Consider the following 13,495-nt stretch of genomic DNA (forward strand, 5'->3'; position numbering starts at 1 on the left):
CAATCAAGAACATACCTATTCCAGCTAGAGATACCAACATAAAAATTCCTGAGTAGGATAGTGGTGGAGTGTTTCTTAGTGCACCTATTATGGGCATCACTAATTCTATACCAAGCATCTTTTAAACATTCTCCCCCTTGTTGCTTAAACGAACGAACTTCAACTTCAGGATTACTCATTTTAGCAATAGTAAATAAAGCAAACTAGATAAAGTAAATGCAAGTAACTAATTTTTTTTGTGTGTTTTTGATATAGCAAGCAAGATAGCAAATAAAGTAAAACTAGCAACTAATTTTTTTGTATTTTGATTTAGTTCAGCAAACAAAGTAGTAAATAAAATAAAGCAAGACAAAAAACAAAGTAAAGAGATTGGGATGTGGAGACTCCCCTTGCAGCGTGTCTTGATCTCCCCGGCAACGGCGCCAGAAAAAGAGCTGTTGACGTGGGAGTTGAAAATCTTTGTGGTGTAACTTTTCTTCGTTCCCCGGCAACGGCGCCAGAAAAAGAGCTTGATACGCATACAGCACCCGTCCGTTGGGAACCCCAAGAGGAAGGTGTGATGCGTACAGTGGCAAGTTTTCCCTCAGTAAGAAACCAAGGTTTATCGAACCAGTAGGAGCCAAGAAGCACGTTGAAGGTTGATGGCGGCGAGATGTAGTGCGGCGCAACACCAGGGATTCCGGCGCCAACGTGGAACCTGCACAACACAACTAAAGTACTTTGCCCCAACGAAACAGTGAGGTTGTCAATCTCACCGGCTTGCGGTAACAAAGGATTAGATGTATAGTGTGGATGATGATTGTTTGCAGAAAACAGTAGAACAAGTATTGCAGTAGATTGTATTCGATGTAAAAGAATGGACCGGGGTCCATAGTTCACTAGAGGTGTCTCTCCCATAAGATAAATAGCATGTTGGGTGAACAAATTATAGTTGGGCAATTGACAAATAGAGAGGGCATGACAATGCACATACATGATATGATGAGTATTGTGAGATTTAATTGGGCATTACGACAAAGTACATAGACCGCTATCCAGCATGCATCTATGCCTAAAAAGTCCACCTTCAGGTTATCATCCGAACCCCTTCCAGTATTAAGTTGAAAACAATAGACAATTGCATTAAGTATGGTGCGTAATGTAATCAATAACTATATCCTCGGACATAGCATCAATGTTTTATCCCTAGTGGCAACAGCACATCCACAACCTTAGGGGTTTTTGTCACTCCCCCAGATTTAATGGAGACATGAACACACTATAGAGCATAAATACTCCCTCTTGGAGTTGCAAGTATCAACTTGGCCAGAGCCTCTACTAGTAACGGAGAGCATGCAAGATCATAAACAACACATAGATAATAGATTGATAATCAACATAACATAGTATTCTCTATCCATCGGATCCCAACAAACACAACATATAGCATTACAGATAGATGATCTTGATCATGTTAGGCAGCTCACAAGATCCGACAATGAAGCATAATTAGGAGAAGACGACCATCTAGCTACTGCTATGGACCCATAGTCCAGGGGTGAACTACTCACTCATCACCCCGGAGGCGACCATGGCGGTGAAGAGTCCTCCGGGAGATGATTCCCCTCTCCGGCAGGGTGCCGGAGGCGATCTCCTGAATCCCCCGAGATGGGATTGGCGGCGGCGGCGTCTCTGGAAGGTTTTCCGTATCGTGGCTCTCGGTACTGGGGGTTTCGCGACGAAGGCTTTAAGTAGGCGGAGGAGATAGGTCAGGGGGCCACACGAGGGCCCCACACGCTAGGCCGGCGCGGCCAAGGCTTGGGCCGCGCCGCCCTAGTGTGTCGCCAGCTTGTGGCCCCACTTCGTATCATCTTCGGTCTTCTGGAAGCTTCGTGTGAAAATAGGCCCCTGGGCGTTGATTTCGTCCAATTCCGAGAATATTTCCTTACTAGGATTTCTGAAACCAAAAACAGCAGAAAACAGCAACTGGCTCTTCGGCATCTCGTTAATAGGTTAGTGCCGGAAAATGCATAAATATGACATAAAGTATGCATAAAACATGTAGATATCATCAATAATGTGGCATGGAACATAAGAAATTATCGATACGTCGGAGACGTATCAGAGTACACGCGCATGAGTGAGTCTAGCGTCTTGGAAGCGATGTACAGGTTCTGCAGAGCAGTGATCGGTTCGTTCGGAGAACAGTACCTCCGGCAACCTAATGCAGAGGACACAGCTCGTCTGTTGTCAATCAACGCTTCCAGGGGATTTCCTGGGATGCTTGGCAGCATAGACTGCATGCACTGGGAGTGGAAGAACTGCCCCTTTGGTTGGCAGGGGCATACAGCGGTCATTCTGAGGGGTGCACAGTCATTCTTGAAGCTGTTGCTTCACAGGATACATGGATTTGGCACTCATTCTTCGGAATGGCTGGCTCGCACAATGACATCAATGTGCTGCAGCGCTCTCCGGTGTTTGATAGGCTAGCGTACGGTCAGACCCCTGATGTGGATTTTGAGATCAATGGCCATCACTACACCAAGGGGTACTACCTTGCTGACGGTATCTATCCACATTGGGCTACACTCGTGAAGACAATCCAAAAACCCAACTCAGAGCAGGAGGCAAGGTTTGTCAAAGAGCAAGAGGCAGCCCGGAAAGAAGTCGAGCGGGCGTTTGGCATCCTCCAAGCTCGTTGGGCTACCGTCAGACACCCTGCCAGAGCCTGAGATGTGCAAACTCTGTGGGAGATGATGACCGCTTGTGTAATCATGCATAACATGATTGTTGAGATAGAGCGGGATGATTCACTCTATGATAATGACTGGGAGGGCCAGGGAGAGTTGGTTACTCCTCAAGGTGGCCCGGCATCATTCCGGGAAATTCTTCATGCACGCCATGAAATTCGAGATCTAGCTGTACACAACCAGCTGCAGGCAGATTTGATCGAGCACGTCTGGCAGCATGTAGGCAATAATGCTGCAAAAAACAATGATGAAGGATATCCGGAAGCCTATAGCATTTGTATCGTTTTTTCATTTTATTTGAATAATACTTTATCCTTGATTACGTGGACAATGTAATGTGTAATAAATATTGAGAATTTGAACTATTTTATATATTTTCTAATTTATTTTGTGTTTTTATAGTAAATTTACAAGATAAACGTACTGTATGGCGCCGCGACCTAAAACTGCCGTGGTGGGCGCAGGGCGATCCAAACGGACGCGGGGCTCCGTCCGCGCGTCCGCTCGGCCACCCAAACGGTCCAAAACAGACGGTCCAGCGCGTCCATTTGGGTCACGCGGTTGGAAACGCCCTTAAAAACAAATCCAGCATCTACAAGATGAAACTCTAGCCTTCCTGGCGCACAGTTGTGCCGAATGCATGCTCCCATCGTGGTGAGAAGTGGAGACCGATGGATGGACTCAATAATTCGTCATTGGTCGACACCTGAGAAAAGGATTCAGAGAAAAGAAGCAAGCGAGCAATGGCGGGGGAAGAGCAGGTGCCGCGGCCCATGCCCAATCGCAATGCCCTTGGACGCTCACTCGCACCTGCGCTGTGTGTCATTTCCAACGAAAGCAACCAAAAAATATTCGCGTATGCAAACCAAATAGAACATGTAACATGTCATTTCCAAGGCAAAAGCAGCAGGTGCGCCACTGCCAGTGCCGTTGTAAGATAGTGGCGGGAGCAGCTTGCAGCAAGCGGCAGGCGTGGGTCTCATTCGGATTGGATTGGGATTGGATGAGGAAGAGAGGAGGAGATGTCGACAAAGCACGCAGGAATTTCTAAAAGCGTCCCAAATCCAGAGAGGGATCAAATCGGCCATATCTTAGAGTGGAAAGAACATATGCTTAACGAGAATCCATCGGTGATTAGATTAAGGAAAGGCCAGTAGGACACACACGCACAGAGTCGATCAGCTTTTTTTTGATCATGTGCCTATGCAGTGTTTCCAAGACAAGATATGTAAAGAAAAGTTGTAAAAGATCCATGGAATTAAATAAAGCTTTGGGTCTCTAGAGGGAGGTAATGTACCTGGACAAGGAAGCAAGGAAAGAATGCTTAGTTTATAAAATAACTGGAGCCTTTTTCAGGGCCTGTAGAGGGTGGTGACCAAAGAATGGGCTTTAGTAAGTACTTTGATTATTTAATGAAAAAAGTAGATTAGATTTCTTGATGAAAAGCTAAAGAGATCTAGTATATTATAGATAAAGAGACTAACCGGAGGTGGGAACATTATTACCATGGGTGGATGAACAAGAGGAACAGAGCAACCAGTGGCAAACTTTAGTTTCTCTAGCACAACATATATGCTGAAAGAAATTGGATTGTGCTGATGTCAAGAGTCCATGCAGCTACCACGTAGATAACACATTACTTGATTGATTCTGATTCCATATAAGATAATAATGGGTTAAGCCAGTGAGTTAGAGCCCAAACACCCTCCACGTGTAGTCATAGTGAAAAGCTTTGAATTTCTTAATGCAAAGTGATCTTAGATTTCTTATTGAAAAGCTAGAAAGATCATGTATATAGATAAATAGTCTTTAAATGGATGTGGGAAGATTGTGACCATGAAATTAGTATAGGACAAAAGAAAACAAGTGGGAATGAATGAACAAGAAGAAGAGCAGCCAATAGCAAAACTTAGTTAAATTAGTATAGGACAAAAAGAAAACAAGTGGGAATGAATGAACAAGAAGAAGAGCATCCAAGAGCAAAACTTAGTTTTCTCTAAAGCACAACATATATTCGGAAATCTATTTATGCTGATGCCTACAGTCCATGCAGCTAGCACATGCATGCAAATGCAATGCTTGCATGATTCTGATTCCTTGTGAGACATGTTTTTAAGCTTTGAGTTATGGGCTACCTAAAAAAAAAGCTTTTGAGTTATTAGCTCAGACTCCACCCATGTGAAGTTACAGTGGTTATTGCACGACGACGTACACATTGCAAGAACAATTATGTGGCCATCCACCAGCTGACACGCCTAAGAAAGGAGGCAACCAAGAACCAACAGCGGATGCTTTTGAAAACATGAACAGTCGTTACTGCAGTTTCTTCAGAGAGTACGCTCCGGTTACAGTAGTGCGCACGGATTCCCTCCGGGGAAAAACAATGTGCATGGCGCCACGGTCGATATGCAGCTGTCGCCTATCTCCAGGCAAGGCAGCATAGCTACAAAATCATCTCTGGACGGATGCAAATCAGATTAACTATGCGGCATGGTACTGGCTTAATATAATACACCTCTACACTGACAACCCACAGCCAGGATCCATCATAGCCTTGCCAATTGAGGTACTGTGCCGATTGTTTATTGCATCGATCTCTGATCAAAGGATATGCCAAATCTACCCCAGTGATAGTTTTGTATTAGTGTGACGGAGCCAATTACAGGATAACAGGTGTCTAAATTATTGTTTGTCCAGACTTTAGGAGGCTACTCGATCCCGTCTAAGGATGCATACAAGACATAACAGAGACGTCTGAGTGCTTAGGATAATATAACTACACATGGAAAGACTAACACACCATGCTCATACCATAGAAAGGCTAACATAACTGGCCGAAAGAGGGTCATATTCTACAGAACAGCTGAAGCTTCAACTGCAGTACAGTAATAGTAAAACACTTTTGGGCATAAACAAGAGCTAACTTTTCCTTTCCTTGGCCATCTGGGAACAGGAATACTACACCATACAGCCATACACAACCATCCAAGGCTCCAAGCCAAAGGCATCCATTTCATTACCACAGGTTAATCCAAAAGCTTAGAGAACAAATGGCAAAGCCATGTCTTTTGGAAAGTATTGTCAAGCTCCGTGTAGCCCACAAAGTGTTGAATGTTTGACAACATACCTGAATCTACATGGAAGGGCATATCAAAGTTTCTTCCGCCCTCCAAAGAAATCGACTGATCAGACCGATCAAGCCAAGCTGCGAAATGATTGATTGACTTATATACCATCCTAGCATACTAGTAGTTCGTACGTTACAATGTGCATCATCAGGCGGACAGTACGACGAGAAAGCAAGCAGCCACCGGCATCGATCACCCGACGAAATCATGGAGCAAGTGGCCGCCGATCTCCTTGGCGAAGTGCCGGTCCTGGCCTCCGAATGAGCCCATCACGTAGGGGTCACTCACATCCTCCAGCCCGAAACGGTGGGCGAGGTTGGCCGGGATCGTCGACGGCAGTGGCTCGCCGAAGCAGATCCTGTTGTTCTGGTGGAGGCCGAGAGTGAGGGAGACGCCACCATTCCCCGCCCCGCTGACATGATGGTGTTGCGGTGATGCCATGTTGTGCTGCTGCGATGACAGCGCGCTATATCCTGCGAAGCTCACCTGGCCCTGGATGGAGTGGGACATCTGGGAGAGTTCATCCTGGAAGCCATGGGAAGTTGTGGTGTTGTGGTTCCTTGTGATGCTGCTGCTTTGCAACGGCTGCGAATCGCAGGGTTCAGAGCGCTTCCCATTGCGCCGCGACGAATTCTCAGTCTGATTGTGAATGCCATGTTGCGCCTTGTCGAGAGGTGAGTGCTTGTGGATTTGCCTCATCTCAAGGTTGTGGATTTCTTCTACCATAGGCTTCCAGAGCCTAACCCTCGCATTAATAAACCAGTTCGAGACCTGCATAATCATTTACCGACGGTCAAATATTTCAGCAACAAAAGGGCAGGCTAATGCTACGAGTAAATTAACAAAACAAGCACTGAGTTTGCTCTTTACCTGATTCCTTGTCAAACCAGTTTGTTTAGCCAGCATTTGCTTGTCGCCATCAGTAGGATACCTACATAGTATTAATCAGATCATCAAACAAAAGAATTAAGTACCCGGTAAATAAATAAACCGATCATAAAGATGTTTGACATGTAGCAAATACATCAGATTGCCCGGTGCAACTAGAAAGGAGTGCGAAACAAGGCAGGTTAGGGTTGGATCAGGACACCAAAGAAAATTATTGTGCTGAGGTGCTTTGCCATGGTTTTTAAATTCAGCCTGACCATACATAACTCTGAGCGGTATCCCAATAATAAAGCCTTGATTGATCTTAACAAATCTATTATCAGTCTAGCACCATCCAAATGGACCTTTTGTAAAGAGTAAGTTAAATCTAAGCATTGATTGATGTGGGATCTAACAAAAGGACATGAATAGTCAATTATGGGGTCTTTCTTTCTAGAGGCTTGAAATATTGGTAGCAATAATGAAGAAAGTATGGGTGCCCAATATAATATCAAACCCAGTTGAAAATGGAAAGGGCTAGCACTGAAGTTATAATGATCAACAACTGAATATCCTAACACTATACCAATCAAATTGATGTAACCACTAGGGCATAAAAACAGCTTTTAGATCACACATGCTAAAATAGATAGTACTACAAAAGATAGAGGCAATATGCAAAACAACCGAAATAACGACGATGTTTCATCTTCCTAGAGGTGGGTGCCCTAAAGCTGTGTTAGAAGTAAGCTTACCCACAAGTTGTTTAGCAACCAGTACTTCACAAATAAGCAATATATTAGAAATTGGGCGGCACAGCCAAGTCCATAAAGCCATTCGCCTAACAATGTTTAGAAAATCATGCAAGTGCTTCCAGGATCTAAGAAAGATGCAGTGGAGTGCTTAAATCCCACCCATGCACCAGTGCTGCTAGCAAACTAATGATGTGTACAGCTCAATATACACAAAGTCTTAAAAAGCTGACTGCCAATCTTAGTAAGTTCAATAGAATGATTTGGAAGCCAAGCCAAGCCATGACATTCCATCATGTATCTAAGCCCATTGTAATGATTTAGACACCGAGGATTGCTTGCTAGTATGAGCAAAAAAACATGTACAGGTCCAGCATAATCATGCTGAAGAAACACCATCATGCGTGTAGAAACATTATTATCATGGAAAGGTGCAAGTACGTTGTCCAGAGCCAATTACCCTTGATTGTGACTACGGCCATCAAGTAAGATCAAGTGGATAAAAAACAACTTACGGATGCAGGAAGTGCTCGAAGAGCCAAGCGCGGAGAACGGTCACCGAGCGCTCCGGAAGCCCCCTCTGAGGGCGCCAAATGTTGTGCGGCTGGCCAAAGCCGCTGACACTACCCCCTCTTTGGAAGCCGACGGTGCCGCCGCCGCCGCCAAGGCCAAATAAGGTGATGTCTTTGCTCATGCCTTCTTTGACGGGCATCTTGCTCGTGTTGCGCAGCTGGTGCAGTATCATGGACTTGAGGTGCCTGAAGTGCTTCGCCATGACCCTCAGAGCCATGACCGCGAACGGTGCGGCATTGTTGAACCCGGCGACGGTCTCGAAGGAGGCGATCACGGCCTGGACCTGCTGGTAGTACTGCCTGTACCTCTTGCAAACCTAAATGAGAAGATGTTCTTACGATTAATTAATACGGCTTGATTAAAACTCGATTAGACGACATAAACAGCTACTGATGACGCCTGGAATGAGGACGATTCCCAGGTTTAGTTTTCATGTGGATGTGACATAAGTCTAGTTCCCAACTATTGAAGTAAGTAAGACGCCATTAAAGAAGATCGCCTAGTGAGGGTTCCACAAATAGAAGTTTTCTACATCGTACGTAGATTCCCATGTATTGCCCCAGGTTTGTGTTGGAAGAGGACGCTGCCAGAGGGTCAAGTACTAAGCATGTGAAATAAGAAGACAATTATCTTGACGTGACATACGAAAGGGGCTGGTTTCCAGTGTCACCTAGCTAGATCCCCTCATCGTTCGAAGACACTAATTGTTTCATGTAGATGGCATTCGTAAAGGGTATAAATAGTTAGTGCGATATGAAAGTAATCAACATCCAATCTAAAACTCTGTTTGTGATATAAAAGAGGTTGAGTATGAACAGTGAGAAACTGTAGGAAAAGTAGAAAAGGAAAAATGGGAACAAATGTATCAACAGCAATAGAAATGATGATGAAATCAAATCAAAAGCACATGCAACCGCGGAGGCACAGTAAGTAAAAGCAAAGGCCACAGCCGCATCGGCGATGTGACCGCTATGTGAAAGATTCTTGGCCGCCCCTCCAGGCCAGGAGCGAAAGAATCGCAGTAACACCGAAACAAGCTACTACTAGGTGGTAGTAAAAAAAGAAGCTGGAACCGCAGGAAGTGAAATCTAGCGGGCAGGAGGAATCTTGGAGCAAGCGAGCGACGTACCTCTTCCATCATGGAGATGAGCTTGGTCTTCTTCCACTGCTGCTCGGCGCCGGACATGGGTCCGGCGTCGGAGGCCTCGGCGCGGTCGGCGTCGTTGTCCAGGTCCTGGCCGTCGGCGGCGTCCGTGGGGTCCCCGTCGAGCAGGCCCTCGTCGGGGAGGCTGCGGTCGACGTGCGCGGCGGCGGCGCCCACGTCGCAGATCTCCTCGAGCAGCTTCTGCGCCGGGGCGAGGAACCTGGAGCGGCCGAGCACCGTGGCGTAGCCGGTGAATGGACCGTACGGGCCAGCGGCCGTTGACGGGCCGCCAGTTAGCTGCTGCCTCTTGGGCGTCGGGGGCGCCGTGGCGGGGTTCGATGACGCGGAGGAGAGGGAGAGCGCGAAGTTCTGCGTCGGGATCTGCGTGAGCTGCTGCTGCTGTTGATGCTGCTGTGCGTGCGGGTCGAGCCCGTTGGGCACGAGGTGGCCCTGCACCACCGTGGGGCTGTGCGGCGAGTAGGAGGAGGAGGAGGACGCGTAGGAGTAGAAAGCCGGCGGCGGCCACGCCCCGGTCTGTTGCTGGTGGTGGTGGTGGTGGTGGTGCTGTGGGGGGAGAGTAGTCGGGGGCGAGTCGCCCACGGCGGAGTCCGGCGGGAACCGGAGCTTCTCGCGGCGGCTGTGCTGCGGCACGTGGAAGAGCTGCCCGCCCGACGCGGCGGCGGCGGCTGCCACGTGGTGTGCATGGCTATGAAGCAGCATGTGGCCGTGGTGGTGATGTTGATGGGTGTCGACGGCGCTCCCCGTGACGCCGCCGTACCCGCCGGCGGGAGACGCCATGGCGATCGATCGCCCGCACGTACGCGCGTAGGCGCGCGTGGCGTGGTGGTGGTGGTGGAGCACCTGGCTGGGTGGCTGGCCCTGGAGAGAGTGGAGGTAGAGGGGAAACGGCTCCGCACTTTCCGAGCGCCGGGCCTGGGTGGCTGGCTGGCTGGCCTGGTCTCGCTCTGTCTCCGCTGCTGTAGCCTTGCTGCCTCTCCCCCTCGCCTTTCTATTTTTCGCTCTCTCTCTCTCTGCCTTTGTATTGAGGCTGGAGGCGGAGGGTGGTGAGCAGCTCAGCTGCTGGCTGATGCCCGGCTTGCTGCTGTCGTTGTTGGGTTGGGGTTGGGTGCCTTTGTTTCTGAAACCTAGGCCAGGCCAGGCCAGGGAGGTGAAAAAGGAGGAGAGCTCCAAGCGAGGGGAAATGCCGAAATGGTAATCCGTGAAAGCGAAAGCAGAAAGGAATGAGATGGAGGGAAGAAATGAGCGGGAGGCGCAGGTAAAATAGATAGAGCGGTGCTCTTGTCCAAGCTGGAACCGAAACTGGGGATGGTGCCAAGCTGACGCGGCCCGCCCGTGCGTGCACCTGCCCTTGGCGCCGCTCAAGCCTGGGGCCAAATTGCGGTGGTGAAATGGTAATCATGCACGCCCAGAATTTTACAACTGCTCTTCTCGTGCGTATCTGATTCTGCGTGTGGGTCCAGTTTCTTCTCTAGCTTGGCTTTGGAGTGCGCGACTCAGAACCAAAATATGTCTTAAAAATCTTTGGGATACTTTGAAGAACGTGACTGTGACTGGAGATGCTCTAATTTTTCACCTATCACGGCGAAATCTACTCTCATCATTAATGAAACTAGTGCCCCTTTCGTACAAGTAGCCACACCCTGTGTTTCCGCCGATGGTTATCCATACATCAGTGACAATGACAATCAAACAATCAGGTTTTCGGGCTCATGTAAAATATTTGAGGTTTACAATGCATTGTAGGTCTGCATTGTACTAAAAGTTAGTAAGAGCCACCTCAAATAACATGAAAATCAATCAACTTTGAGTTGAAAATGTCCCCCATGACACCATTGATGAGTTCGTAGCATAGAAACAAAAAAAAGTACCGCGCAAGAACGAAGAAAAGAAAGATCCAATCTAGAAAAAAAACCAAGATCTAATCTACTAGACTGAAGCGATGAGAGAGAGTCTTACCCGTGAAAAACGAAAGTCGTAACGAGATCAAATCTCATAGATGAAGTAGTCGTACTCTTGTCGAACTCAAGTTCGTGATGAAGTCCTTCTGGTGCTACAAGTGGGCAACACTTCTGTACTCGGTCACACCTACGGTGTCGAGAAGACCTTCTCTCCCTGTTAAAGTGGGCAGCGGAAGTGGTAGATCCTTTGTGGAATCTCAGCGGCACGATGGCATGGTGGTGGTGGTGGTCGAGAAGGAGGAGAAATATTGTAGGGCTTTGCTGAACCAGTAGGAGGAAGGAGGGAGGGTGGCTGCTAGGGTTTGGGGAGAAGGTGTGGTTGACCCCAACCCCTCACCTCTATTTATAGAGGGAGGGTGCGGCTAGGGCTAGCCCCCTTGGCCCCATCTCCTTTGGCCGACGCATGGGGGAAGATTGCCTCCCAAGTCTCCCCCATACAAACGTGGGATTTGATCTTATCCCCCAAGGCAATCCTTATCCCTTGGGAGGTTGGCCAGCTAGGCCTAGAGGCTGGTATGCCTAGCCTAGTTGGGTTGGTGTAATATCCTAGGTTTAGAGGCTACAAAATGAGAGAACACCAAAGTGTGCATTGCATTCATGCATAGAAAATCCGGGGAATTTTTGCGCTTTCAAATAAAACCTGTCAAAGTAACTGAAGTTTCACTTGACATGCTGGAATTGAAGTAGATCATCAAGTCAAGCGCTATAAACTTCACTGTGATCTTTGCTAAAACCCTGCTTTGGGTAGAGATGATTTTTTCTATGTACTAGATCAAATGGAATTAGCTTTACAACAAACAACACCTGAAGTGAGGATTAAATACCAGATCTTATAAAAGGATCATAACATGGTATTCCTTACAACAACGCATTCTTTAAGAATTAAATCCCAACTAATTGACACTTAAAAGTTATCAACTACCTTTGTGTGTAATTTAATTCACTTCTTAACTTATTACCAAATAAGGTAAACCATAGGGTCTAAACTGCATAAAAGCCACACCTTCTTATTTAAATCATAACTTATTAAATATATGGAATATCATAAAACTAAATCCGTTTACATTATGAAGTATAGTTCAAACTATTTGAATAAAACTAACTATGAGTATTTTGAAACTTATATGATCATGCCTTGGTGAATTCAAACACCAACTATCCAAAATTGAGAAATAACCCTCAACATTGATCTTTTGACCAATATTATAACATAAATCCAATCATACATGATATGGTGCATTATTCACAAGTATAAAAGCATTCACAAGATATTTAGTAACAAATGCCACTTGGCTATCCAAAAATAAATCATATGAGAGGATAATGATCATGCCACATAGGATGAAAATATCTACATGACTTGCATCCCAAGCTCTGCCACCTCATGCTCAAAGAATTGCTATGGATGAGGGCATGACAACCAAACACCTTACTCATCAAACCAAAACTAGAGTCAACCACCTATGTGTCATGATACTAGAGCTTGACCAAGCCTATAAAAAGAGCCACACCCTTCATCCATTTGATCACCTTGTAGCATGATACAAGGAAGCAAACACATAGAGCCACTCCATACATTAGCTAGGGTCAAGATGAAGAAGCTAGGAGGTGGAGACATACCACACGATGCATGTTTATCAGATTTCCAGAAGACAAGCTACATAAGATACCAAGGTAGAATTCCTAGGCAAACTATACAATTACAAGATCATATCATCATATTTTTAGTAGAGCCCTAGGATATGTCAATTATTGAGAAGTGAGATAAGTGATAATACTAACCATAGCCATGCCCATACAAGAATACTATAGTAGTACTAATCCTAGTTGTTCAAGACAACATTTGATCTTGGAGGTGAAAACCCTATTCCAATAACAATACCTTAGTAAACCAATTCCATAATCATCACAACTTGGTAATGATCATAAACCCTAAGAATCTAGGAGGAGTGTTATGAGAGGAATAATAAAGAGAGATTAGTGAGGAATAAGTTGATCATGTCTAATTCATGATCATGCTTTGTAGATATACATGATAAGATAAACCTATGTGATAAGTAGATACCAACCATCACATAAAATGGTAGGTAAAACCTTAACCAATTAAATATAACTATAACCTATGCTCATATCCTAATCTTAGTTGTGTATCACTTGGGTGATCACCACTAAAACCCTAGACCACATTTGAATTTCAATCCAAGTACCACTTGGGATTATAAGTAGAACCCTGCCATGCCTCATGCCCATTTATACTTCAATTAGTGAAGCATCATCAAAACCCTAAACCCTTTCACATGGGATCCACTCAACATAAAATGTT

General features: G+C 46.0%; 1 protein-coding gene across 1 annotated transcript; it reads right to left on the minus strand.

Annotated features, from left to right (window-relative positions):
• Positions 1-5,768: 5,768 nt before the first annotated feature.
• On the minus strand, positions 5,769-10,434 carry LOC127344456 (BEL1-like homeodomain protein 9). Its single transcript, XM_051370737.2, has 4 exons — positions 9,179-10,434; positions 7,992-8,365; positions 6,728-6,788; positions 5,769-6,628 (listed from the first exon to the last, which is right to left on the minus strand). Exons 1-4 carry the CDS (start codon positions 9,989-9,991, stop codon positions 6,050-6,052), a joined length of 1,827 nt encoding a protein of 608 aa, XP_051226697.1. The 5' UTR covers positions 9,992-10,434; the 3' UTR covers positions 5,769-6,049.
• Positions 10,435-13,495: the final 3,061 nt, after the last annotated feature.

Source organism: Lolium perenne, chromosome 3 (genome assembly GCF_019359855.2).
Source record: "Lolium perenne isolate Kyuss_39 chromosome 3, Kyuss_2.0, whole genome shotgun sequence".
NCBI classification, from domain to species: domain Eukaryota; kingdom Viridiplantae; phylum Streptophyta; class Magnoliopsida; order Poales; family Poaceae; genus Lolium; species Lolium perenne.

Excerpts from the sequence above, each read along its gene's own strand:
- LOC127344456 (XM_051370737.2), bottom strand. The coding sequence starts at position 9,991 with ATGGCGTCTCCCGCCGGCGGGTACGGCGGCGTCACGGGGAGCGCCGTC. Across the intron at positions 8,366-9,178 it reads TCATCTCCATGATGGAAGAG|GTTTGCAAGAGGTACAGGCA; the intron begins GTACGTCGCTCG and ends CTTCTCATTTAG. Across the intron at positions 6,629-6,727 it reads CTGGTTTGACAAGGAATCAG|GTCTCGAACTGGTTTATTAA; the intron begins GTAAAGAGCAAA and ends ATGATTATGCAG.